Below are 27228 nucleotides of genomic sequence, written 5' to 3' on the forward strand. Positions count from 1 at the left end.
TTTCACATACAGGTTCTACTTTTTGTTTGACACAAAGGAAACTGTAGTCCCTGGAGATGGAGTAAAAGTGTGGGCAGTCAGATTTATCGCTTTGCTGTGCTTTTCACATCTGGCTCTCGGGCCCCAGTCTTCAACCTTTCAAATCTTGCTTCTGCTTCCCTCTGCATTATCCTGAGTTCTACTGTACCTTACACTTAAGGAAATGGCCTTGCCAAAGTTGATCCGTTTCACGTCCAAAACACAACAGGACCTTAGTGCTACCATAAACATACGTTGTACCATACCAGGAACTTGGAACAAGACTGACTCCTCATGCTGCCTCTGAATCTTAAAAAAATAAATAAAGTAATAATAATGCACATCTTATTGAACATCTATGGGCCAGGGCCTTCACCAGTATCTCATTTTAATATTCCTGACAGCCCTGCCTTGTGGGTATTACTGCCACCATTTCACAGGAGACACTGAGAGGTAAAGCCACCTGGGCATGATCGTGTAAGTAGCTGAAACAAGGCCTGATAAGACCTCTAGAGGCACAGACCCTGAAAAGACCCAGGTCCTGCCCCCAGGTAATTCAATTGCAAAAAGCAGTCCTAATGAGTAAGATGAGAAGGGAAAAAAGGCCAACAAAGTTCAGATTTCCTGTGATGTGTTCGTCAGTGTTTTTTGAGGTACCAATTTCTTTCCAGGAGAAAAATGTTGGTGCATATGCTTTGCTGGTGCCCGAGCACGCGCGTAGTCCGCCTGGCGGTCTCCGCAGCCGCTGCGAGCCGGGTTGGTCTGTCTCCAGCGGCCGCACCGCTCCCAGGCTCTGTGCTCTGCTCAGTCAAGGCACAAGGACAGTCTTGGAGCCCCAGGGCCTCGCCAGGTCAGCGGCGGGCCCTCTCCCGCCGGGTGCTCGGAGCTGCCGAGCAGCGTACCATCAAGGATCCATTTCTGTTCTCTTCAGTGGAGGTGAAATGATCCTTTCCAGGTAACAGCCAAGAATAGGGATCCGTGGGACCTCTCATTGCGCCTCCTCGGCTCACGGCCTCCAGTTCATGGAGTTAGAGGACAATCTTTGGCTTTCTTTTCTCCCCCCAAAAATGCCTGGTTCCTTGGAGGCCACCTGGGTAATTGGGTGAGTAGTTTTAAAGGTCACTTTCTGGGATGCCCAACAAGGAAATGACCAATGGTGGTTTGGCTCTCTCTCCTTCTAAAGAAACTCGTCATCCTTCGTCCCTCTTCTTGGCATAACCCTGGTCTCAGAGCAAAAACTACAAAAGACACAAGCAATTCCTAGTGCTGTAAAAGCCAAAGACCTAGCTGACTTTCAGGGCTCTGCACAGTTCTATGAAGTAGGTATCCTTTTCCCCCTCATGTTATAGATGAGGAAGCTGAGGCACAGAGAGATTCAACAACTTGCCCAACCAATGTCACATAACTAGTCAGTGTCAGAGAAGGGATTGAGACACAGGAAATCTGGCTGTAGAGTCTGTGCTCTTAACCAAACACTGTGCTCCCTGTGGGGGCATAGAGTGGGACATGAGGCTGTTTAGAATTAATGCAAAGAATATGCAGGTCCAGTTCTGCTTTTGTTGGTGGTCTAAATTCAAGGACAGGAGTCACATTTTTGTAAAGGATCAAGGCTAGACTTTAGATCAGGGTAGCTGGGAATGTGTGTGCCCAGTGACCTTGCAAAATTAGAGGGAGTGAAGGAGCACCCTCTTCGGGATGCAGTGGCAAGAGGAAGAAAGCTTTCCTGTTCTAGGTTGACAATCCCTCACCTGACACCTGACCCCCAAGACTAATCTTATTGATGAAGGATATTCTGAGCAGTAAGCCTGTGTTTAATTAACTATGCAAATGAGCTAAACTGCTTCCCGGTAGCTGCTGCCCAGAAGCACCTAGGGATTCCTTCCCTCAGAAATTTCCAGCACCCAGATGAACAACAAAGTTGGAACCTATTCATCTAGACATCTGTTGAGTACCTGCGATGCATTGGGCCCTGTGTTGGAGGTTACAAGGAAGGGCAAGATGTGGCCCCGATTGCCGAGGCACTTACAGCCTATGAGAAATGGAAACACCAAGGATAACTCAGGGAGGTGAGCACTCTATTACCTTCATTAACCAAGTGCCACAGGAACACAGAGGTTACTCCCAGGAATCCAGAGATCTTCCAGGTGTCTCTTGCCGATATGTTACGCTGAATTGCAGAGGAAACGAAGGTGGGGATCGACCTACTGGTTTCTCCCAGGGGAGTGAAAAAGCAAGCAGCTTGATGCTGTTTCCATCTGCTCCTCCAGCTTCGCTCAGTTTATCACCCTGGATTTGCTGGGACAGGTGAAGATAGACATCACCTGCCCCAACGAGCCTCCCCAGAGCCTTCCTCCGCTGAAAAAGGAGTGGGAGGTTGAAGAGGCATGTTTACCTCGTTCTTCACCCCCAGACCTCGGACTCCAGAGCCCGACCTCCTTGAGTACCACCGGGAGCCGAGGTGAGGAACAAACACCACGAAAGAACAGCCGGCTCCCCATTCCCCAAGCCCCACTTTTTCTCCCTAAGACAAGGCTCCCTAGTCTGGGGTCTTCGGACGCTGGCTGTAATGCCTAAAATGTGTCGCAAGGTGGCAACGTTGTGGCGAGGAAAAGACTTCAAAATTCCTGGGTTTTTTTTCAAAGCATATTTTCCCTATTAATGTTTCATTTAACTTAATTAGAATCTGGTAAACTAATTAAAGTAGCTACGAGCCCCGCAATCAGCAATAATTCGTATAATTATTGATAATTACATCCATACCAATCGTTTGGTTATTAACATTTGAGGGAAACAAACCACTTCTGAAGGGAATCGGAGCCCAGGAGGGTTTTTGCGAGAGCTTTCTGGGTCGCATCCGCCTACACTTCCAATCCAAAGAGATTCCGGTCCAGGTGGGGCGCCCTTTCCGCCTGGCCCCAACTGCCTACGGCTCTTTTCCCCACTTTGTGGAATTAGAAAAGGAAAGGTGAAAAGGAATGTTTGCCAGGTTCCTCTGTGTGGGCCGCAGCGACGCAGTAACTTCCTGCCTGGGTAGTAACTGTTGATCCCATTTTACAGAGAAAGTGCCGGTTCCTAAGAAGCGGTTCCGCCCAGGAGGCAAAGGCGCGTTTGCTCTCCCAACCCGCGCTCCCCGCCAGGTCCCAGCTCCGCTCGCCCCTGGCACTCCCTAGGGACGCATGTCTCTCTCTGGACCTCAGTTTCACCTTTGGTAAAGTGAAGGACTGATCTGGTTGGTTCCACCCATAGGAAAAGTTCCCGCTCCCTGGAGGGTCCCTGGAGGGAGATCGCGTGTCCCGAGGCGAGTTCATCCGTCAGCGACACCTCACAGTTTACCCGGCCATTCTCTCAGTCCCCTCTGGGTCTAGCCCTCGGAATAACCTGGGACACGAGGGCTCGGAGCCCCAGCGCAGGGTGCTCCGGGGCCTGGCTTCCTGCCTCGATCGCGCGGCGGGTCTCCCCGCCTGTGCCCCTTCCCGGAGGCCCAGAGCGCGCCCCTGCTCGCCAGCTCCGCCCCGGGCCCTCCGGACGACCCGCCACGAAACTTCCCCACCGGCGCAGCCGAGGGCTCCCGGGCCCCTGCTGCTCGCCCGGCGGCTGGGCACAGAACGCCCGCCTCCAGGGTCTCTGCCGGGCCGCCCGGGGACGCGCAGTGAGAGTCCTGGGGTGTCGGAGGGCAGGGTCGTCGGGGCGCGCGGGTCCAGGCTGCGGAGCGATGCCCTGCGCTTGCTTCCTCCCAGAGCGCGTCCACGAGCCGCCGGGGACGAAGGCCTGAATATTATTTTAGAGGCCGAGAGAAAGGCCTAGGAAGACTTAAGGGCAAGACACGGTACCTCTGCTAGTCAGGTAAGGAGGGGAAATTTGATACCAGGACCAAATGATTCCCGGGACCGTGCGCTTTCCCACACTCTCCTCCCCCTCCAAAAAGCGCGCTGCTGTTTCCTTCATTTATCTGTAGCCCAAGCAGCGGGTGCCCTGTGGAAACTGAGGCCGAAGGGGGAGGCCCGTGGAGAGGTAAGGCCTCGGCAACCGCGGCCGTCCCCCCCGGATTCCAGCGGGAGGCATATCTCACCTTCCTCCTTGGGCTCCTCGACGTCCTTAAACCCGCTGGGACTAAAATGCACGGAACTTCAAAAACCGCCAGGGCTCCCTCCGTTCAGCTAGCGGCGAGGCAGGCGGGAGCGCATCTGCGCACAAGCTGCGAGTCCCCCGCGTCCTTTCCAGGCCTGCCGGGCCCAGGCCCACCACTCTTACCTCGCCCCCGCCCCGCCCCAGAGCTCCAGGGCCTGGCGGACAGTACCCGCGCCTCCTGGCAGTGCTGGTTGAACCTGGGATTCCCGGCAGGGCCCGATTCGGTCTCTGAGCGCCCCGGAGGTGGCTTCTCCGGTGGGGCAGGCGTGGAAATGGGCACGAGTAAACTCTCGGCCCCTGCGAGCGCTGGAGGGAAGAGTCAGAGACCTTGCAGTAGTTCTCATTCTCCGCCGAGGCCCAAGGGAGGGTCCTAAACGTGGGGCGGGGGTGGCCTGTGGGGCAAGCTGGCGATGCCTAAAGGACTGGTGGAGAGGTCGGGATGCTCGCTGCTGCCCACCTGAGCAAATGCGGGTCTCAGCCCGAGCGCCCCAGAACCCGCGCTGTGCTCCCCACGCACCACCTGTTGCGCCCGTCTCCCCCCGCCCCTCCCCCCGCCGCCCTCCCACCTCCACAGCCCCGGGAAGTAACAGATTTTTTTTTTATTAAAAACAAAACAAAAGTCACGGATACAGGGTGGTCTCCCCAATCAGGCTCAAGGTGGTCTCCCTCTCGTGAGTCAGTTGTCGCCCTTTTTAAAGTGCTGTTACATCAAGAGGTTACAACAAAAAAATAGACCCAAAAAGCAAAACCCAAGAGGGAATGGAAAACGGGACCGGAAGTAGGTCCAGGAGAAGGAAGCAAATAACTTACAGCATAAATAAGTTAAAGTGAACCCAATACTGAACCGAGAGACTCACAGTACATTTATATCCATTGCACATAGCCACTTTGTCATTGGGAACAAGAGTTTCAGAAGTGGACGGGACGGGAAGCGCGGGGCCAGCGAAGTTCCTACATTGTATTCACAATTGGGGTTCCGAGGCTGTACAGGAGGGAGAGGCCCCCTCCCCTTTCTTACCCCCTTCGGTCCAGTTAACCCCATGAGGTCCGATGCCCAGGAGTTCAACCGTGGGGCGAGGTGGTATTTACAGTTGGAAACGGAGACGGGGCCCTGGGCGGGGGCGCCCGGGAGGGGGCGGGCAAGGCCGAGGCGCCCGGGAGGAGAGCGGGCGGGCGGGAGGCTGTATTTACATAGGTCCAGTCCGAATGGCTTGTATCTCGCCTTAGGCCGCCGCGGCCGCGGGTATTTACAAGAAGAGAGCAGCATGGCTTGAGGGCGCGTGGGCGCGGCCGGGCCGGCCCTAGGGCAACAGCGGGGGCTTGAAGGAGCAGTTGCCAGTGCAGTGCCGGGGCGTCAGCATCTTGCAGGAGAAGTGGTGCAGGGCGTCGTGGGCTTCTGGAGAGACAGTCGATTGGGCCATGTTGGGCGCCTCGCCAGGCCTGCGCGGTTCACGGGCTCCCTCGCTCCCCTGTCCGCCAGGGTCTCACCCACCCCCTTCAGGCTCAGGGGTTCTCAAGCGAGAGCATCAGAAGGTGAGAGGGTAGTAGAGAGATCCTGGTTATCCAGAACCACTGCTCTAGTTCAATTGGCCCATTTTACAGAAGAGGAAACTGAGGCACAGTAAGAGGGAGGTCGATCGGCCCCAAACCAGATTTGGACCCGGTGGCAGATTTCCCAATGCTCAGAGCTCAAGGGGCTCTTTCTCCCTATCCCACCGTTCTAGCATCATTTCTCCATTAAAATCAATTCCCATTTCCCTCTTCTCAGCTACTGATCTATGTAGACCTGGCCTTCCCCTCTCACTAGCACTGCCATTCATTCATTCATTCGTTCATTCATTCGTTCACTCATTCGCCTGCACAGCCAGCGCCTGGCACCCCTCCTTCTTTCCCCGGCTTCCGCACCTTTTAATTTCTGCTGGATGGCATAGCGCGCCTTCCTCTCTTGGTCAAGTTCGTTACACAGAGTATCTGGAAGACATAGGAAGTAGCCAGTGAGGAAATGAGACCACCTTAGGGCCCGCTGGGGTCACAGCCCGGCCCTCACCCTCTTCTCAGCGCTCAGCCCCTGGCAGAAACAAGTCCTGGAGACTGAGGGAGGGGGCGTCAAAGCTCCAAACTGCAGCTTGGCAGAGGGAGGAAATGGCCTGGGATGGCGCTTAAAGGCAGACGGATCTAACCAAAATTAAAGCAAACTTAGGCATTACTTCCCAGGTAATTTTACGCCTCGATTTTTAATTTAGAAACCATGGAAATTGCCGCGATAAGAAGTTCAATCACTCCATGTAATGATGCCTGCAAGCCGTTTGCTGGGCTCGCTTGCCATTCTGAGGCTAATCAGAGTATACAAAGGATATTAAATAAAAAAAATAATTGTTAAATTACCTTCAATTTAAATCCAAATGACTGAGCCAACATTGCGGCTCCTGCCAGACGAGAGGCAGTTACGGCCCGTGCACGCGCTCACCTGACTCCTGTCTTACCTCTGACAATTTGCAGCTGTTGCACCATTTCTTCTCGATAAGCCAATTCCCTCTTCATTTGATCCTGAAAATTATCTGTGCAAATTGATTAAGCGGGAGCTGTTACGCACAGCCCCCTCCCTCGGCCGCGTTTCTCCACTCCCCAGCCGCACCCCAACCCCTCCATCTTTGGCCTAGTGGGAAACCCCGGAAAAGGAGGGTTCTGTGGCCCCGGCCTCATGCGGAGCGGCAGCTGCTTGCACTGGGGTCCCGGGCTGAGCCCGGGGCTTGCGGGAAGAAGGCTCTGGTGATGAGGTGGGGCGGGTCTGGATGGGGTACCTTTGAGACTCTGAAATTCTCGCTCCAGCTTCTTGCGGAGCTCCATTTGCTCCAGGAGCAGTTTTTGCAATTCGTCTGTGAAGGGGCGAGAGTGGGAGGTAAAGGAAGAGGGTGGTGGGACTCAGGGGGCCCATAAGGTGCCCAGGTCCTCCCCTGGCCGGTTCCCCTGAGATGGGAGTAGGGGAGGATGGGACCGGATGGTAGAGGCCCTCAACACTCAGTTTTTCCATCTGCATCCAAAGGATTTGGGCAAGAAATGGGGTTAGGGGATTAGGCTGCCCAAGAGAATCAAATTCAGGATAGTAGAATGCATGTTGGACTTCTAGGCCCTGGCCCCAGGCGCTAACCAGCATGGTTTCTGCTTTAAGTTGTCCCTAACTGCCTAAGCTTAGAGGTTGGCCTAGGAAGACGCGGTTTACCCCTTCAATTGACAGACTTAACCCCTCCCTTCAATGATACAGACCAGAGAGAATCTGGTCAAAGCCTTGGACCTCTGCCCTGGAAAAATACATATATTCACAACAGTTTGTTTACAATTTCAAGAGGTCCCAAGACCCCAAATTCATGCTAAGAACATGCTCATATAAAGCACCAAGGATTTTGAAGGTAATCACATAGCCTGTGAAATCTGTAACTAGGAAGAGTGGACGACCACCAGTGCTTCTCTCCCTCCCCACACCAATTTCCAAGCCCAACCCTGGGCTGGGTGGGGGCAGGGAGAGGCAATTGGGTGTGGAAGGCCCCACTGGTGCCCTCAAAAGCAGCTCCAAAGGAGTGGCAGGGGGCTGCCCTGACCACGGAGCTATTGGTATCTGGTCCTCCACATGGGGAGCCTCTCTGAGAAATCCTCCCCTAGCAGGTGCTCAGAAAACACAAAAATGGGAGACAGAGAAGCAAAGTGGGTTAGAAGCTCCTTTCTCTGTGCCTGAAGTCACACTCTTCCTTTTGCAGTGGAGCAGCAACCCCAGGACCCCATTCCACAAACAAGGTCCATCCTCACCTTATTTAGGGTGGGGTGGAGTCGGTTATGCATTAATTCCATGAAAAAAAACAAAACAAAAACAAAAACACCTCTGAGACATTCCTAAAGTAAATGCGTCCTCAAAATCTTGCTATTCAGATGAGGTTGAGAGACCCTGATTGCCCTGTCTGATTGTCCACATGCATCAAGTTCTGAGGATCATTACTCATTTTTCTTTCTCACCGGGCTATTCAGACAGGCCCGGCCTTAGGAACTCGGGGTGGCTGGTTCCCTCCCCTTGCTCACTTCACCCTTCCACTCCCCGCCCCCCACCCCGACCTCTGTGCCAGGATAATGTGTCCAGGGAATTATCCCTTTGGCTCAATGAAGACTGATTCCCCAAGAGCCTTTTCTTCTCACACTCACTCCTACAGGAATAACACCCCTTTACAAGAAGGGCCCATCGCCCCCAAGCACAGTGTGCCCCCATTTCACAGATTTAACCTCACCTCTGGCCAGGTTCTCGATATCTTTCTCCACTAGTTGAGTTCCCGTGACATCTAGGGTGAGCCCATCTTCGCCTGGGATACAAGGGCAAGTAAGAGGGGTTTTGTCCTGGGAGAGGCCTTGGGAGGGGAGGGGTGAGCTTCCTGGGAACTGTGCTAAGTTGGAAACCTATTTCAGACGCTCTGCCTTTAGAGGAGACAGTTACAGGCATCCAGTACTACCCACCTTTCAAGTCATTATTTTAGGGGTACAGCCTTTATTTTAGAGAGTGACCCGCTGGAAGAGAGTGGACCCAAGGGAAACAGGCTATCTTAGGGCAGGAAGTGCCCTTTGACCTGTTTTATGTGGGTGATGGTGTTCCTCATATCCTAGTAAGCCTCCTTCCCTCACGGAAGAGCCCCAAACCCACCAAGGAGGTAAGCAACTCAGGAAACCTGGCCTGAACCTTGCCCACACTATTTAAATATTTATGTGCCAGCCGAGAGAGAGGAACGGCAGCCCCTTAGCCTTGCCGCTGGAGCAGGTGGAAACCTGGGCGACCTGGGGCCCAGCTCCCGGGTGGGGGTGGAGTGCGAAGGTCCTAGGGCTCACCTCTGTCTGTATTTGCGGGACTTGGCTGGGAGATACTCCTTTGGTCTGGATAGGATTTCCTTGTTTCCAAATCGTCGGCAGTCGAGTGATTGTCTTCCTTATCTGGCTCTTAAAGGCAATAAACCGAGTTTCAAGGAGACGCAAAGAAACCGTGACCCCGATACGGCCAGAGCTGCCGCGGTCGGGGCGCCCGAGCCCTAATTAAAAGCGTCGTGGCCGCCGCTGGTTCCCGGCTGTGCGCCTGGGCTCGCACCCTCAGGCTTTGGGCCGGGCACCCCCTCCCCCGCGCGCGATCTGCTCATCTCCGGCTCCACGCCCCCTCCCCAGCCCCTTGGAAAAGAGCAAAACGAGCAGCCGAGCCCACCAGGGACAAGCGACCTACATCGCGTGCAGATACTGGGGCACCGCGAGCGCGCGTGGCCGCCGGGTCTACCTGCGCCGAGAACGCGGCCCAGGCGGCGACCCTCGGGGTGGCAGCAGCGGGGGAGACATCTTCCCCGGCCTGGCCTGCCCGGATTTCCGAGGCTCTCAGTCCATTCTCTGAGAGCCACTGGGTCCCGCGCGCACGTGCTCCGCGTTGGGCTGCAGCTACCACGGCACTTCAGGGGTCCCCAAGGGGGTGGCTAAGCGTCCCCACCCCCTCCCGGATCCGTCCTGACCACAGGGGACCTCTCGGCCAAAACACTTGCTGAATAAATGAGAGGATCTGAAAAGGACGCCAGGCGTGGTTTGTAAAAGGTTTAACCCAGTGCCTGAGGTGTACGTGAGCGGTATCTATCTATGCGGTGGAGAGGGCGGATGTAAGTCGTTGGGAGTCCTCGCTTAGCTTCCTTTTTCTTTCACTGTTTTTCTTTCCCTCTCCCTCTTTCTCTCATTTTCTCTGCCTCTGTCTTTCCTCTTCTCGTCTTCCCTCGCAGGCCTCCTCTGGCCCCGGCCCTCTGCTCGCGGTCCCCCCATCACATTGGCCAGGGACCTCGGCAGGGGGGCTGGGGGCGTTACCGTGGGTCTCGGGGGTGCAGAGGTAGGAGGCCGCGGGCCCCAGCGCCGCCGCCGCGCTCTTCACGTGCTCCTCCCGCTCGGGCGCGTACACCTGCGGCGGCCGAGAAATGACAGACGGTTAGGGGGGGCGTTTGGCGGCGGCTCGCAGCAGCCCAGCCCTGCGCCGCGGCCAGGGGGGAACATGAGGGGGTGACGGAGGTGCGCTCGCCCGCTGGACCCGAGCGCCCCGGGCGGCCGTGACGCACGCGCCGCAGCCTTGCGCCCTCGGAGGCCGCATCACCGTTGTAGATTCCTGGTAATTATTAGCGCCCTCGAGAAAATTACCCGAAACACAAAGCGGCTCCTAAGCCAAGGGCAGCTGAAAGCCGCCCCCACCCTCTTCGCCTGTCTCAGCGTCTTCCCTCCCGCCCGCGCCCAGTCCCCGGTATAAACGACGCCTTTCGCATCCGGCTAATGATTCGTGTTTTAATGGACCGAATGGAAATGTACAGGTGTGCGCACCCACTTTCAAGTGCACACCCCCCACCCGAACCCCCGGCCCCGGCAACCAGAGAGCCCCTCTCCCGCCCCGCACACCTTCTCGACGACAGCTTCCCGCCAACGAACCCTGCGGTTCCTAGGGCAGGAATACGAAGAGACTCGGAAAACTACGAGTTCGTGTGGAGGAGGATTCCGGGGACCCGGTACTGCGGCTTGGTGGAGAGGCATCCCTCTCCTCTGTTTACCGGCTCGTCTTCCCCGGGGCTCAGATCCCCATCCGGGAGGGCGTGCTACCGGCCCGGCATGTTGAGCGCTTTTCTCTGGATTTTGGTCCCTTTCCATCAGACCCATTTTATTTCTACCTTTCTGTCTCTGTGTGACTGCCAGTCTCTGCCTGTCTCCTCCCCACTCCCATCAACAAAAACACAGCACACGCATTTTTCAGGCCTGCCCCCCACCCCCTGATCTTCCTAAACCCTCAGTCGGGGGTCCCAGCGAGCCCAGCTCCACAGAGCTCCCGAAGCTGGGCCTATCCAGAGCAGCCGGGGCCTACTGCTGGAACGCCCGCTGAGAACAAAATTCCCGTCCCCCCCCCCACCCCGGCCAGGGCCTGCCCCACATCCCAGAGCTGCCGAGGGGTAAGCAAAGAGGCGCCCCCAGCGGGGCGGGCGCGGGGCTCACCTTGGCCGGCGCGGGCCCCCCCAGCGGTCCGCAAGACTCTCGCAGCTCATAGCCGCCGCTTGGCGGGCTCCTCTCCGGTCTCCGCACCATGTCGTCGGCCGCCAGGTCCCCAAATGCGGACCGACTGGCTTGGGGTAGACCCGGGGGGCGCCGGGGACGAGGGCTGCCGCCGTCGGGAGAGTCTGTGGGGCCGTCGGCGCCCGATGAGGTGGTAGACAGGGGCCCTGCCTGCTGGTCGCCATCAGGGCCGTCTCCTGTGCTGGGCGCGCCGGGCGCGCCGGGCTCGGCCTCGTCCGGGGCTCCCTCGTCGTCGGGGAAGCGGTTGGACTCCACGTCCACCTCGGGCTCGTCCGCAGTGTCCACGTCGGGGGAGGCGGAGTGGTAGCTGGAGCTGCCCTCGCTGAGAAAGTCCGGGCTCACGTAGCCGCCGCCTGACCCTGTGCCTGGCCCGGGCCCACGGGCTGGCCCGCCGCCGTACGCGTCGCGGGCGCTACCGTAGAGCTTGGCGATGCTCTCGGCGTCCTTGACCACAGGCCGGAAGGCCGACACGTAGGAGCCTTTGCGTGCGGGCGGCGGGGGCGGCGGGGGCAGCGGGGCCAGCGGCGGCGGCAGCGCCTCGTCCGCGCCCTCCTCGTCCAGCGGCCCGCGGGACAGCGCGCTGGGGCAGCGCTCCTCTGCGACCAGGCCGCCCTCCTTGGTCGGCTCGGCACCGTCCAGGGGCTCGGGGCCGCCGCCACCGGCAGCAGCCGCCGCCGCCGCCGCTGCCGCCGCTACAGCTGCCGCCACGGCTTTGGCTTGGCTTTGCGCGGCTGGATAGGGCGGCACTGGGAGGCTGCCTGCCGCCGGCCAGAACATGGGAAACGTCGGGTACACGGTGGCTGCGGCAGCCGCCGCAGCCACGGCCGCTGCGTCCTTGGCTGCTCCGGGGGGCTGGTGACCCCAGAACATGGCGCCGCCGCCCGGGCCAGCCCCCGCCCCGGGGGGCAAGTGGCCGGTTCCTGGGCCGCCCGCGCCTGCGCCAGTGCCCGCGCCCCCGCCGCTGCCGGTGCCTGGGCCGCCCTTGGGTTCGCCCGCGCCTAGCACGGGGTCGTCCTTTTTGGGGCAGAGGCCGAAGGCCGTGGGGAAACCGTAGGGATGAGGGAAAAGCGGCGGGGGGAGCTTCTGCAAGAGGCCAAAGCCCTTGCTGGGCACTGGGATCACCGGGTAGCTGCGTACGCCGGCGCCGCCACCAGGCCCTCCAGGGCCCGCGGGGCCGCCAGCTCCTGCCGCCAGACCAAGTCCCCGCTGCGCGTGAGGAGGAGGCGGCCCGGGAGGCCCGGCGGCCTCTTCTTCGCCACAGCGCAGGCTTTTGTGGGGCGGCGGGCCTGGGGCCATCTCCGCGCCGCACCCCGGGCCGCCCCCGCCGCCGCCACCAGCACCACCCTTACCCTGCCCACCCGACCCGCCATTAGCGCCGCCGCCTCCTTGCAGCGAGAAGGTCCGCTTTCGAGTGCCACCATTGAACATGGCCTTGACGTCCTCCCAAGCGTGGCTCAGTTCGTCCGTGGCCGACTTGTCACTGAGTTTGAGGTGTCGGCGCCACGAGTTAAAGTTGGCTGCGTCGGGCTGCGTGTACTTGGCGTCGGGTGTTCGGTGCGAGTGGAAGATGAACTTGTTAGGCGAGAAGTACATGCTGCAGTAACCGCACTTGATACACTTGGCACGCGAGCTGTTGTAACGCGCGGGGATGAAGCTGCCACGCGAGCCCCAGGCGCACTCGTGCACCACATCGAAGGCGAAGTTCTCGGGCAGCTTGGGTGGCTTGTGCTCGCCCAGGAACGACTTGCAAAGGCGTTCGGCCTCGCGCTTGGTGATCATGCCGCAGCGGCGCGACGAGATGGGCATGGCCCCGGCCCGACGCAGAATCTCCAGCTGCACCGGTGTGCACTGCACGCACGTGATGCCCAGGGCCACGCGGCGGTTGTGGATCTCATTGTAGCTGTAGTTCTTGAGGAGGGTGTTGGAGATCTGCGCCAGGCATAGGCGCTCCTGGCCGTCGATGACCAGAGACACGATAGGCACCCCGTACAGCGACGTCTCGCCCACCTGGTTGGGTTTGAGAGCGCTGGAGCCCGAGTAGGGCTGCAGCTCCTGCTGCTTGGAGTTGGGCGAGGAGTTGCCCTCGCGCCCCGGCCCCAGCTGAGTGGTGAGAGCCTCCATGCCGCCGCTCCTGCGAAACAGAGAAAGCAGAGAGCCGATGAGCCATTTTCAGCGCCAACGCCGCTTGGGCCCGCCCAGCAGGGCGCGCCGAGTCGGGCGCGAGGGGAAACTTGGCAATGGGGAGTCCAAGCTCATTCGCCCCCTGGACGGGCGCCTTTTGTTATTCAGACGCGTGCTGGCGCTGGAACAAAAGCCCCCGGGGTTTGGAGGAGGAGTAGGGGTAATTGAGACCTCAGGAATGCCCCGGTAGCTAGGAACCTGATCCTCTTTTCGGACAGGGGAGGAAGTGGGGCCCAGAGACGGAGAGTGACTTGCCCAAGGCCACACAGCAAAGCCATTGCCGAACCCAGGCTTCCTGGCGCCCAGATCCGTGCGTCTTCGGCCACCCTCGCAGGCTGCCCTACCCGTCCGGGTCCTGAAGCCCTGACGTCGGGGACAGGCCGCCCCTCTGCTCAGTCGCGCATGCACGCGGGCGGGGGCAGCGCAGGGAGGAATAGGGAGGGGGGAGGGGCGGTCACTGCCCATCTCCAGACAGTAGGGGGCGGGGCGGGGCGGGGCGGGGGGGAGGTGGCAAGGAGAAGGAGGAGGGCCTAGAGGCCGTGAGGGAGGCGGGGAGAGACAGAGGCGACCGCTGTTCGTGGTGCTGAACCCGACTCTTTCCAAAGCACGCCGTGAGTGCCCAGCCCCAGGGTTGCCCCCACTGCACCCAGCTCCGCGCCAAGCCGGCTCCCCGGGATAACAGCACTGCTTTCCACAAACACGAGCTTTTCCTCTCACGCCCGGAGCCTCGCGTTCGTTGAGCAGAAAGATTCCGGCTGGAAATATAAACCGTTTTCTTTCCAGCCATCGGTGGGATCAGGGTCAAGCAATTCCTAACCACATTTTCTGCATTTTTAGCTGCGTTCCAGACCAAAGCTGGTTTCCCTCCGGGTCAGCATGTGGGACGGAGAGGTTCTCAAGGAAGTTTCTCAGAAGCCACTTCTCTTTTGCTTCTAGGTATCCACTCCCTAAGTTTTCCTCCTTCAGATATGCCTTTCCCACTCAGGCCAAATGCAGTCTCCGCAGGTTCTGAGCTTCCTCTTTTGGGGGCGTCTTTTTTTTGTTGTTGTTGAGTATCCTTCATGACGGGCTGTCCTGACTCATATGGGCTGAGAAGGATTCTGGCCGGTCTCTGAAGCCACCACAAGGCTCCAGGTCAAAAGTTACTGCTGGTCCCGAGCTTTGCTCTCTGGCCGAGGCAGGGAGGCAGCCGCGTCTGCGGACATCAGCAGCGGGAAGGACCCGGGGCTTGATGCCTGGGGCCCCCTAGGTGGCTGAGCCCAGCCACGTGTCCTCAGACACCGAAGGATCCCACCCGGCCCATGGCTGCAGGGGCTCCTGCGGCCCAGGCAGCCCAACCCCGAGGGCCCCTCCCCTAAACTCGGCAGAAAAGGCAAATCCATTTTTAAAGGGGGAAGCTCTAGCAGGACAGGGCATCCGAGCTCAAAAGCTTCATCAAGGAGACTGGGATCTTCTGTCGGTCTGTCTCTCTCCCTCCCTCTCTGTTTGTCTAGGTACCCCGCATCTGTCGATCTTATCTGTTCCTGAGCTGTCTGTCTCTCCTCGCTAGCTCCTCTTTCTCCCATCTGTCTTCATACCTTCTTCAAGTATCAAGCTATTTATCTGTTATCTGTTTCATCTTTATCTCCGTGGATCGAATTGAAACTAGCAGACCCTCCTTTTGCGTTGAAGTCCCTTGCAACATTTTAGGAGGCAAAAGCACTGTCCTAGCTCCTCGGCTGAGGGGTCAGCAAGAAAAGCCCCGCACCCCCCTTTTAAGGGTTCTCAGGCTAGGGAGGTGGCGAGGGCTCCACGGTTCTGGGAAATGATGATGTCTTCTCGGTTTCCCGAAATCGGAGAGTGTGCCTTGCCCGCATGCAGTGAAGGGAGCGTCCTGAGCCGAGCGCGTCCTCCCCAGGCTGACGGTCTGGAGTCCCCCCGGGGTTTTCCCTAATGGGGGAGGGGGCTCCGGACCCCGGAGCCAGGAGAAGGGGGACCCTAGGAAAGGAACCGAATTTCGAAAGCCAGAGTGGAAAGCCCGGGCAAAGGGCTGTGCGCAACGACAAGGAGCAGCGGCCAGGGCGGCTCAGGGAGCCCTCGCCGGCTGGTGGGGCTTGAGGGGTGAGCTTGGAGAGGGCGACGAAGCGGGAGGCAGGCAGCGCAGAGTGAGGCGATGGAGTCTTTAGGTATAATAATAAAAACAACCACAAGAACCCAAATCGGAAGAACTAAACGAAAAAAGCTGTAGAGACAGGGCGCGGGGGCAGCCGGCGACCGGGCGCGGGTACTCACCGTGCGGCGGCGGCTGGAGCCGGGCGAGCGGTGAACGGAGGTGCGCGGCGGGCGGAGCGGCGGGCGGGAGTCCGGGATCCGCCGGGCTCTCCGGGTGACGGCGCGGCCCCTCCCCGCGCGCGCGCACAGCCGCGCTCCCGGGCTCCCCGCGCTCACACTCGCGGTCCCGCTGGCCCCTCCCGCGCAGCGCCGTCTCTCAGCAGGCGCGGGGCTCCAGGGTCCCGGGCGGGGAGACGTGTGCCCTGTGCCTTTGCCCCTGATGCCCCGGACGAGCCCGGAGTGGAGGCCGAAGCCTGGAGCGCATGGCGCGGCGGCGGGCAAGGCGCGGTGACCGCCCGAGTGGTGAGGCCAGCGCGGGGCGGGCGCGTCTGACATCTGCGAGCCGGGGCGCCACACCCACCGCCCGCGCAGTCACTCGCGCCCTCCCGGGGTCCTCTAGCCCGCGGGCCACGCGCCGCGCCCTCCGCCTCCCCACAGCCCCCGGGCCTGGGCGCCCCAGGTAAGCGGCCACACACCTGCTCCCTGCGCCCCGCACCTGCGGCCCAAACTCATTAAGGGGACCAGGAGGGAGGTAGGGCCCGGGGCCACAAAGTTTGCCCCCAAGAACAAAGTGGGGAGGCCTCAGCGCTCCCGGCTAAGGGGCCAGGACCGAGACCACGGCCAGGTAATGGGGCTACGGAAGATTCAGAAGGAAAGGGAGAGGGGATGGGTACTGCACTTTCGGGCCAAGGCAGTGGCCTTGGGAAGCCAGTAGCGTGGGGAGCCGGAGCAGAGATCAGGGGGTGGGGTACCAGGGGATGGCAGCTGGAAAGGGGCAGAACCAACTGCCCCACGGCTTCAGACTTGGATGCGAGGTGTCAGGACAGCTCCAGCCTGGAGAGGGGCGACCTCCTGCCTCCTTCACTGAGCTGTGGACTCGGGAACTGGGTTTGGAGGTCCTAGGCCTTGACTCTCCCCCCACCAACACCAACCAGCCCAGGGCTGGAGCCAAGTCATCACTGGGAGATACCTGGGGTCAACTACTAGTTGACCACTAGACTACTCCCTAGCTCTCCTGTGAAATCAGTTTCCCCGTGGTGGGGTTCTAGCCCCTGATGCTGCAGACGCTCCCTGGCATCTTCTCTCTTCCCAGAGCTCCATTTCTCTCCACCCCTCTCTTTTCTCTGTCGGCTTCTGTCTTCACCATCCTTTTCCCCCACTATCCCAGTGGGTCTCATCTTCTCCCTCTCTCTCAATCTCCGTCTTTCCGTATTTGAGTTATCAGTCGCACTCCCTCCCTCTGTGCCCGCACCCGTACGCCCCCTCGCCCCCCACCCCTCCGTGGCATTAAGTGTCCTTAATGGACACGTTAATTAAACTGTAATTAATCATACTGTCCGGCCCAAGTTTGAACAATTACCCTAATCAAACAGAAGTTAATAATGGCAGGCATGGCCCGGGGCGCGGCGGGCCGCCAGGGCAGGGGGCGCAGCGGCCGTGGCGGCTACCGACGCGGGCAGCAGCGACGAGAGCAGCCCGTCCTTGGAACCCGGGCGGCGCCATAAATCTTCCGCGGCCAGAGGCGCCGGGTCGCCCTCGCCCCCGCCCCCTCGTTTTCCCTCTCGCTCTGGGTTACAGGCCCTCTCCCCTCCGGCACTCCGGCTCCTCTAGGGTTCGTCTCGCCCTTCTCCTCCACCTCTCTCCTCTGTTTCTCTCTTCTCTGCGGGGTCGCAGGGACCCTGGGACATGCCTTTGGGGGTGGGAGCGGATCGCCCAGGCCTACCCTCGGAGAGAGGGGGCGGCCAGGCCCTACGACTCGTTTGCCACCCCCTTCTCCCCTTGGCTAACGCGTTTCCCGAGGCCACGAAACTACCCTCCCCCCCAAGTTTGAGGGCTTAGTCTCTGCTGCGGGGTCTCTTCTAGAGGGGTTCTTGCTCTTTCACCTTCCAGAGTTCCCGTCTTTCTCTCCTGGATTTCCTTGTCTTTCTTTCTTTCCTCCCAGAGCCTGCTCAGCCCCTTTGCCCTCTCTGACTCTTGCCCCTCCACTGGCGCGTCTTTCCCAGGCTCTGCCTCTATCCCGTTCTAACTCTGCCGATCTCTACCTCCCTCCCGCCCCACTTCCCTCCAAGGAAAACAGGAACCTATTTTCCGTCCCGGTCCGAGAGCCGCCCCCAGCATCCACCTGCTCATCCCCCCTCCCTCGGCCGGCCTCCCCACCCCATAATTACAATCCCGTTCGGTAATTATTCTTAGTCTCCTAATGATTTTTTAAAAGGCATCTCAGAATTCGGCGTGGTGGTGACAACGGTCTCGGAGCCAGGACGCCCCCGGGGTGGTGGGGCTTGGGAGTGGGAAAAAGATGGGGAGGATTCCCCTGAGCAGGGCCTGCCTACCCTGCCTCTATTGGACTGCGAGGGCCAGCAACGGCTCTGGAGCCGGCCTCTAGAGAACTCCCGGCAGCCGGGCCGCGGGGCCCCGGGGACTTCTCAGACAAAAGTTCTCTTTGCGGGTTGCAACGCCAGGGGGGTGCAGGTTCACCCCTGCGTCTCCGGTCAGAACCAAACTGCGGACAGCTCCCTGCACCCGGTCCGGCTTCGCAGACCCACCCTGCTCTCTCACCCGGGTCTGGACTGGAGAAAGACTTAAAGGAGTTTGGAGAGAGGCTGAGGAGGCGGCACCGCTCACCTGAGGGGTAGTGATCTCCGGGGAGCGGGTCTTGGGGTCGGAGCTGGGCTCTGCTCTGGAGTAGCGTCCAATTGGTTAGTATCGCCGCAAAGAGCATTTTACAGTTTGCAGACAGCCCTTTCTCACAACAGCCCTGGAAACAGGTAGAGATCATTTATTCCCATTTTACAGGCAGGAAACCGAGGGTCAGGCAGTGGAAGCCAACTCACCCGGGTTCCTCGGTCAATAAGGGGTGCAGGCTGATCTCCCAGACCCCAAATGTCGTGCGTTGCACGCTGCCTGGAGGGCCTCGTTTAGTGAAGGAAGACAAGCGCTGCGCAGCTCATGAGGAGCTTTTAGGATCGCCCTCAAAACACTCCGTGAGGAGGAAACAGGCCTAGCAAAGCCAGGTCACTTGCTCAGATGCAGGCAGCCAGTGCGGGGCAGCGCTGGGACTTGAACTCAGGCTCAGACAGGGGAGGGTGGCACCCCTCTTGCTCAGACACGGCTCTGAGTCGTGCGGCCCTGTTCAGAGCCTGGGGAACCCGCGGGAGTCGGTGCCCTTGGCCTTCCTGACCCCCATCGGCGCTGAATCTTTTATCCACTGCCGTGTGCACCAGGGTCGGAGGGCCAGACTCTGGATCAGGGACGCGCCTGGCGTGCACCCGACCAGCCCCGGGTCCGTGCTGCCTCTGAGCCCCCGGCGTCGCGTGCACACAGCCGGGCGTCCCACGCCCATTCCGGCTCCCGCTTGGGCTGGGGCTGGGCGGCCGCGCCTCCTCCTCAAGCACATATTTTTTACCAGTTGAATTAACGGCAGTTTTCGTCAGTTAATTAGGTTTAATTTACATAATTAGTACAGTATAAAGAGGATTGGGGATAATCATGGGGTACGTAGCGCTTACTGTGTAAACACGTATTCTGAATTAAAAATCAGATGTAATTAAGGCGCGCAGGCCCTGTTTAGGCAGGGTTTTAATTGTAATGAATTTCTAATTAACACTCAATGATTGCCAAATGCAAAGGGCTGTAAAATTTTCTTGTAGTTTTGCTAATTTATTGTTTACTTAATATCTGGATATTAATCCGACGACCAGATAGACCCTAGCCCCACCCGGCGGCCCGGCCCGAGCAAACGAAGGTGGCTGGGCGGGGCCTGCTGGCCGCAGCTGAGAGCAGAGGTGAGGTCGCGGGGGAGGCGGGGGCCACAGAACCCGCACGAAGGTGCTCAGAGGTGCCCACCTCGCTCCGTGTACAGACGGGAAGACTGAAGCTCCAGGGAGGGGCCGGGGCTTGCTGGAGGCCATACACTCGGGGTTCCTGCCTCCCAGACCCGGCTCTTGGGGATCAGAGGCCAGGCCAGCGCTCCTGCCAACGAAGGACTTCTCCCTGGGGACATCAAAAGGAGGGAGAAAAATCTCAGCCTAGATCCAGTTCTACTGACCACTTGAGTAACCATGGATCTTGACTTGGCCTCAATATGTGCATCTGTAGGATGGGCACACTGGCACTTTGCAGGAGTGAAGGGTTGACTCAGAGGCCCAAGGGCACTGCAGATAAGCATCTTTCTTCTGGAGCCCTGAGGGGTTGGGGGATGGAGCTTGAGGGACACTGCTTGAGTGTAGGTCGCTTAAGCTTGGAGGAGGGGCAGAGCCTGGAGGATTTGAGAATGGTTTGAAGGTTGCAGAGCCTGGCTCTGCCCAATCTGGGGCTCTCTCTGCACTTGGGGATGCAAGTTAGGCTGGGAGGGACTGAGGAGGGAGCCCAGGACAGACTTATTTGCCCCAACCAGACATAGATATTCCCAAGGCCTGAACAGAGGTATTTGTGAAAGAGGGTGGGTGAGTATCTCAGCTGGCGCCAGGACTCCTCCCCACCCCAAAATCTCTAGTTTGGGTCCCAGTTGCCTCCCCTCCCCCGAGGGTTCACCTGCTGTCAGTCCCAGCTTAGCCCTAAGTCTCTTTCCAAGGTCTTTAGCACAGGGGAGACTCTGTGGGCACTTAGAAATTTCCTACCAACCCAAGGAACACACAGGAAGAAAATTCAATGGCCCTTAGAGGCTTCCGCCCCACAGAGCAGGCTACCTTCATTTCTCTCCTCAGTGCCTGCCTTTCAGAAGCCCCAGAGGACTCTCCTGGACACTACACTGACCCTCCTCTAAGCCTGTCTGCTTGCCCGGACCCCTCACTCCTGTCTGTCTGATGCTATCTTATTTTCTTCATTGGATTGTTCACTGGTTAATATTTCCTGATTTGTTTGTGCGTGTTTTCTGTCTCTCCCACTGGAATGTTTTGTTTGCTGCTGTATTCCCAGGGCTTAGAACAAGGTCTAGCACACAGTTGGTGCTCAACATGTTAGTTAAATGAATAAGTGAACAACATTTGAGTGGAAGGGCTGTGACCAGATTTGCTGGCCATAGTGATTGAACGGTGCCCTTGTTGCCTAGTGGCCAATCAGGTTCTTCAAGAGTTGTAGGTTCTATGCTTCCTGGTGATGTCTAGGAAGGTCTTGGGATTCTCAGCCTCCACACAGATTCAGGCAAGGCTACTCAGGCAGAGCCTCTGAAGGCTGAAGGCTGGTTCTCACAGGAGGGGGGGAATGGGCTCTGGCAGGCAGGTGGGGAGCAGCTGGCAGGCTCGCTGAGCGCTCCCTGGTAGCAAGGGCTTCCTTCCCAGGGCCTCCTCCACACAACATGGTGGGGGGAGGGGCTGGAAAGAGAACAGACTCTGGACTCAGCAAGGCTTGGGTTCAACTCCCAGTTCTGCTCTGTTTGAGTCTCCAAACTTGCATCTGTAAAATAGTTCCTGGCCTTACAGGGTCAGGGATATCCTGGGTCCCACAAGGATGTCATAAGGATTAAATAAGGTGCTGGGTGTATGGCACATAGCCAGGTCTGGGACTAGATTGAGTGCCTCGGGTGCACAATTTAAGCAGGGATTCACTCTCAGGCTCCTGAAAATTCTCCTCATAGTCCCAGCCTTGCACAAAGCAGATGGCACAGAGTAGGTACACAATATCTGTGAGTTCCTCTTCCCTGACGGCGTCAGATCAATTCTGGACAGCTGCCTGAACATCGGTGGAGTTCAGTCTGCTTGCTGGGACGGGTTGAGCTTTATTGAGATGTAATTCACATATTGAAAGTGCACAGTTCAATGGTTTTTCGTGTATTCAAAGAATTGTACACCATCACCACTATCAATTTTAGAATATTTTCATCACCCCAAAGAGAAACCCATACCCATTAGATATCACCCCATCTTCCCACCCTCCCCCAGACCCTGGCAACCATTAGTCTACTTCCTCTTTGCCTATTCTGGACTTCTCATATAATTGGAAATGTACAATATATGGTCTTTTGTGTCTGGCTTCTTTCACTGAGCATGTTTTTAAGGTTCATCCATGTAGTAGCATCTATCAGTACTTCATTCCTTTTTATTGACAAATAATATTCCATTGTATGGATATCCACATTTTGTTTTTTCATCCACTGATGAATATTTGGGTTGTGTCTACTTTTTGGCTATTTTGAATGAAGTTGCAATGAACATTAATGTACAAATTTTTGTGTGACTGTATGTTTTCATTTCCCTTGGGTACATACTAGGTGTAGAATTGTCACGTCACATGGTAACTCTATGTTTATCTTTTTTTAAGGAATTGCCAGACTGGTTTTCCAAAGCACTGCACCATTTTATATTCTCACCAGTAATGTATGAGGGCTCTGATTTCTCCACATCTTTGACAGCACTTTTTATTATTATTTTTTTTTATTATACCATTCTAGTGGGTGTGAAATGGTATCTCACTGTGGTTTTGGCTTGTATTTCTCTGCTGTGTAATGATTTTGAGCATCTTTTTCATGTGCTTATTAGCCATTTGTACATCTTTCGAGAAATGTTTATTCAGATCCTTTGGCCACTTTTTCAACTGGATTGTTTGTATTTTTATTATTAAATTGAAAGAGTTCTTTATATATTCTAGATACAAGTCCCTTATCAGATACGTAATTTGCAAATATCTTCTCCTGCCCTGTGAGTTGTCTTTTCACTTTCTAATGATGTCTTTTGTTTTTAATTTTGATGATGTCCAATTTCTCTCTTTTATTTTTTGCTGCTCGTGCTTTTGGTGTCAAAACTGAGAAGACTTTGCTGAACCCAAGGTCATAAGATTTACTGCTATGTTTTCTTCTAAGACCTTTATAGTTTTAGCTCCTACATTTAGGTCTCTGTTCCATTTACAGTTAATTTTTTGTGTCTGATAGGAGGTAGGGATCCAAATTTATTCTTTTGCATACAGATATGCAGTTGCCAGAGCACCATTTGTTGAAAATATTATCCTCTCCCCATTAAATTGTCTTGGCACCCCACTGGCTTTTCTGGTCTGGAGAAATGACCATCTTCCTTTCTCCAGGAGAGATGGGGCCTCCCCAGAGAGGGGGGCCCAGCCAGCCTCCTCCCTCTGCAGATGCAAATGGAAGCTCACTGCTCAGGAATCAGGAACCAGTCATTCCTCCGCAAATATTGTTGAGGTGTTCCCTCTTCCCCCACTGATAATTCTCTTCTTCCTCTGCCTCCTGATGTATGTGGCATGTGCCTTTCTTACGACACGGTCTGGGATGAAGTGACAATGGAGTGTTCCATGTCTCTTAGTGGAGCGACAGTTCTGAAAGAACCTAGTCTGCATCTTACAGGGAGACAGCTGTTGCTGAGGGACCAGCCTTCACCTCAGACAGATCTGGGTTTAAATCTTATGGCTACTACTTCCTGGCTGTGTGGCTTTGGGTGAATTGCTTCACCTCTCTGAACCTCAGCTTCCTCAATCATGAAATGGGCATGCTGGCATCACAGGAATGTTGGCAGAACTAAATGATATGAGGGGCCCCAGCCCAGAGCCTGGCACACAGTGGGGGCTCCAGTTTTCTTAGCTGCTATCAATGGAAATAGGAAAGTGACCCTCCTCCCAATACCACTGCTCCACCCCAGCCCTAATCCTGTCCCTCTCTATCCCTTTACCCTGCTTTATTATTTTATTTTTATTTTTATTTTTTGTAGTTGTACCTCCCCACACATCAGAGACTACAAGGAAATGAATGAATCACACCTAAAGACTAATACTTATAATAATAATAGCTATTACTTATTTTCTGTTATGTTATCTACTGTGCTAGACGTTTGTCATAAATGCATTTCTAATCTTCACAATAACCCTGCAAAGTAGATATTATTATCCCCAGTTTGCAGTTGAGGAAACTGAGGTTCCAGAGTGCAGGGACTAGTTTGCTTTGATCCCTACTGTGTCCCCAGCTCCTGGAACACAGGAGATGCTGAGGAAGGATCTGATGAATAAATACTGTCTTCAGAGTCTCTACTGGGCCCTGGGGGGAGTCCCTAGTCCTTGGTACTGAGATGACTGAGGCCCTACAAGGGTCAGCCTCCAGGGCTCAAGGAGGCTGAGTTCTGAGCCCTGTTGGGGAGGGAAATGGGGAGGGGAGTGGAGCTGGAGGAGGGAAACTGACTTCTGGAGAATGGGAGTTGGTGGTGCTGGGTGCATGGTGCTGGGAGAGGTAGGGGGAGGGAGGGAGAGAGAAGGAGAGCGGGCAAAGGCTGGTGAGTGGGGAGGGCAGCTGAGGATGGGGGCCTGGAATATGGGCTTTGTAAACTGTAAAGGGCTGTACGCAAGGAACAGCATATTCCAAAGGCATTTGGGACAGCCTGGGCTGGAAAATGAAGAGGAGACATTTAGTTTCCTATTGCTGCCGTAACTACCACAGTGTTTTAAAACAACACAAATGTATTGATATTATTCTATAATTCTGGAGGTCAGAAGTTAGAAATGGGTTTCACTGGGCTAAAATCAAGGCATTAGCGGGGCTGCATTCCTTCTGGAGGCTCTAGGGAGAATCCATTTCCTTACCCTTTCCAACTTCTAGAGGCCACTTGCATTCCTTGGCTCCTGGGTCCTTCTTCAAAGCCAGCAGTGTAGCATCTTCAAATCTCTCTGCCTGTGCTTCCCTCTTCATTTTTGCTGCACCTCACAGCAGGTAGAACTTCCCCCATCAGGGATCGAACCCGCGCCCCCTGCAGTGGAAGCGTGGAGTCTCAACCACTGGCCACCAGGGGAGCCCCATCCCTCTTCCACTTTAAAGGACCCTTATAATTACACTGGGCTGACCTGGATAATCCAGGAAAATCTTTTTTTTAAACTTAATTATTTTTGTTATTAATTAATTAATTTTTTGGCTGTGTTGGGTCTTCGTTGCTGTGTGTGGGCTTTCTCTAGTTGCGGCGAGCGGGGGCTACTCTTCGTTGCGGTGCGAGGGCTTCTCATTGCAGTGGCTTCTCTTGTTGTGGAGCACGGGCTCTAGGTGCACGGGCTCAGTAGTTGTAGCGCACGGGCTTAGTTGCTCTGCGGCATGTGGGATCTTCCCAGACCAGGGCTTGGACCCGTGTGCCCTGCATTGGCAGGCGGATTCTTAACCACTGCACCACCAGGGAAGTCCCAGGATAATCTTTAAAGTCAGGTGAATAAGAATGTTAATTCCCCTTTGCCCTGTAATATATGTATATATTGACAGATTCTGGGTGTCAGGATGTGACTATCTTTGGGGGGCTGTCATATTCTGCCTACTACAGTTGTCTCTCAAAAAAGAGGCCCTGGGAAGCTGGAGTGTATGCGGGAACTTGATGATTACAGCATATGGATGAGAGCATGTGTGCATCCAAGTGGGGGCACTTCTGTCCCCACCCTCAGCCTCCTGAGCTACTGCCTGGAATCCAGAGCTTTGCCCCCATTGGGCAAAGGCTGGCCCAATGTCTTGGGCTGAGCCTGGAGCTATTGCCCTGAGCTGCACAAACCTCCTGGGGAAGCCAAGGCAGGCCTGGGTGTGGGCTGAGGAACACACTGGTGGGGAGCACTGTGGTCACCCACAGGCACTGCCATTAGAGGCCAGAATGCCCATGCCAGGCCCTCACGCCAAATGTGCAGTGGCCCTCGCTGGCGGTGATGTGTCTTATCCTCATCATTTGTCCTTCTCCAGACCTGAAGGGCAGGGGGCAGATGAAAAAGTGGGGAGTCACAGGAATTGAGGAGTGGCTGTGTGGGTCTGTGTATATGTGGGGCAGGGGTGCCTGCAGGAGGAGGCGGGAGGAAACCAGCCCTTTGGAAGTGTTTCGTGCATGTCATGGTCAGCATGGAGGATGATTCAATAATGACACCAACAACCCATTAGGTGGACACTCTTGTTACCCCATTTTACCAATGAGGAAACAGGCCTTTCCAGAGAGGTTAGGCATCCTGCCCAGGGTCACACAGCGAGTCAGTGGAGGAACCAGGACTCGGGCCCAGGTCTGTGTGACTCCAAGCCCATGCCTTTCAATGCTACATTCTGCTGCCTCCCACACAGGATTGCCAAAAAGGGGTCCAGGAGGCCGTGGAGGGCGGGGGGAGGAGGAGAAGGGTTCCATTTGGGTGTCAGAAGAACTCACGTTGAATGCTGCCTCTCCCACTGCCTTGCTGACCAAGAGATTTAAAATACCTTTAAAACAAATTATTTTTATTATAAAAATAATACATTTGTTGCATTATATTAGGAAAATGCAGAACAATAGAGAGGAGATTGAAGAGCACCCACATTCCACAGCTGTGCAGTGTTAACTAGGGTCTTGTTCCTAGATGGGGGGATGATGGAGGCCGGGTCACTAAGTTCTCTGAAGCCCTACCAGCCCTGCCAGCCTCCCCTCCATTTATTTAATCACTAATTCTTAAGCATCTCCTGAATGCCAGGCAGTGCCCCAGCTCCTGCCTTCTTGGGGCTCTCACTTGAAAAAGGCAGACAGACGGTGCAAGAAAAGCAATGAGGACAAAACAGTGAGGTCGGGCGGTGACGGGGATCCAGGGTGGGTGGGTGTCAGAAAAGGCCTTCCCAGAGCATTTCAGCTGAGCCTTGGAAGATGAGTAGGAGTTGGGCAGGAGAAAAAGGGTGGCGGGGAAAGGTGTCCGGGGCTGAGGGAACAGCCTGTGCAATGGCTCACAGGCAGAAAGGGCTCAGCTCATTCAAGGAGTAGAGTATCACCCCCTGTGATGGGAACGTGGAGTAGGAGACAGAGGTGGGGCAACCATGCCCCTGCCTTTGCAGGGGTGCTGGGAGGAACAACCAAGGCGAGTGTGAAGGCAGTGTGCCATGCCCAGCTGATACTGCAAGACAGCACTATTTCTCCTCTTTCTCAGAACTAAAGTGATCTGGACACTGGAACTCCGGGGACCCTCCATGCTCTTTTCTCATCCTGCCACCCTCACTGCTTTTCTCAGTGTGCACCCCATTGCTCTCCCTACTACCCACCTCCCCAAATGGGGGAAAGATCAAAGGCAAATTTTGGGGAAGAACCAGCAATGCAGCCTGACTGGATGCTTTTAACTAAGTCTGAGGGCAGGAGAGACTTTTTATCCCTTGCAAGTTAACGCAAACTGTTAGGGGGATAAATAAATGACAGAGCTGCCGATGGACTGTTGGGCTCAAAGGAGGGAAATTTGTCTCACTTTAGAAGAAGGACCTGGAGGGCTCAGCCCCATCGACTTGTTCATTGTGTTGTTATCCGCCAGAGAGGTGGTGACACCACAGCAATTAAGACAGACTTTAGTCTATAAGTTCGTCCCTGCAATCTCGTGGCTTCAAAACAAGACAAATGATACCGCCAAGGGAGGAAACAAAGTCTTTTTCAGACTCTGTCCAAAGTTATGGCGAATATTTGTAGTTGTTCAGCAGAAAATTTGTCATCACGAGGCCTGGGCTCTGCCAGCTCCCCCCGCCCCACTTTACGATCCATCTTGGATTATAAAGTGTGCCAGCCCAGGCTGTCTCTGGGACTCCACCTGGCTGCCTCCTGCAGGGTC

General features: G+C 56.3%; 1 protein-coding gene across 1 annotated transcript; it reads right to left on the minus strand.

The window, feature by feature from the left end:
• Positions 1–4773: 4773 nt before the first annotated feature.
• Positions 4774–15739, minus strand: SKOR1 (SKI family transcriptional corepressor 1). Its single transcript, XM_036843576.1, has 9 exons — positions 15697–15739; positions 11167–13375; positions 10006–10096; positions 9007–9114; positions 8418–8489; positions 6948–7022; positions 6630–6704; positions 6052–6117; positions 4774–5542 (listed from the first exon to the last, which is right to left on the minus strand). The coding sequence occupies exons 2-9, from the start codon at positions 13363–13365 to the stop codon at positions 5448–5450; spliced, it is 2781 nt and encodes a 926-aa protein (XP_036699471.1). The 5' UTR covers positions 13366–13375; positions 15697–15739; the 3' UTR covers positions 4774–5447.
• Between the last annotated feature and the right edge of the window lie 11489 nt (positions 15740–27228).

Source organism: Balaenoptera musculus, chromosome 2 (genome assembly GCF_009873245.2).
Source record: "Balaenoptera musculus isolate JJ_BM4_2016_0621 chromosome 2, mBalMus1.pri.v3, whole genome shotgun sequence".
In the NCBI taxonomy this organism is placed as follows: domain Eukaryota; kingdom Metazoa; phylum Chordata; class Mammalia; order Artiodactyla; family Balaenopteridae; genus Balaenoptera; species Balaenoptera musculus.

Excerpts from the sequence above, each read along its gene's own strand:
- SKOR1 (XM_036843576.1), bottom strand. The coding sequence starts at position 13,365 with ATGGAGGCTCTCACCACTCAGCTGGGGCCGGGGCGCGAGGGCAACTCC. Across the intron at positions 8,490-9,006 it reads TCCCGCAAATACAGACAGAG|GCGAAGATGGGCTCACCCTA; the intron begins GTGAGCCCTAGG and ends CTTGTATCCCAG. Across the intron at positions 6,705-6,947 it reads AGAATTTCAGAGTCTCAAAG|ATAATTTTCAGGATCAAATG; the intron begins GTACCCCATCCA and ends CAATTTGCACAG.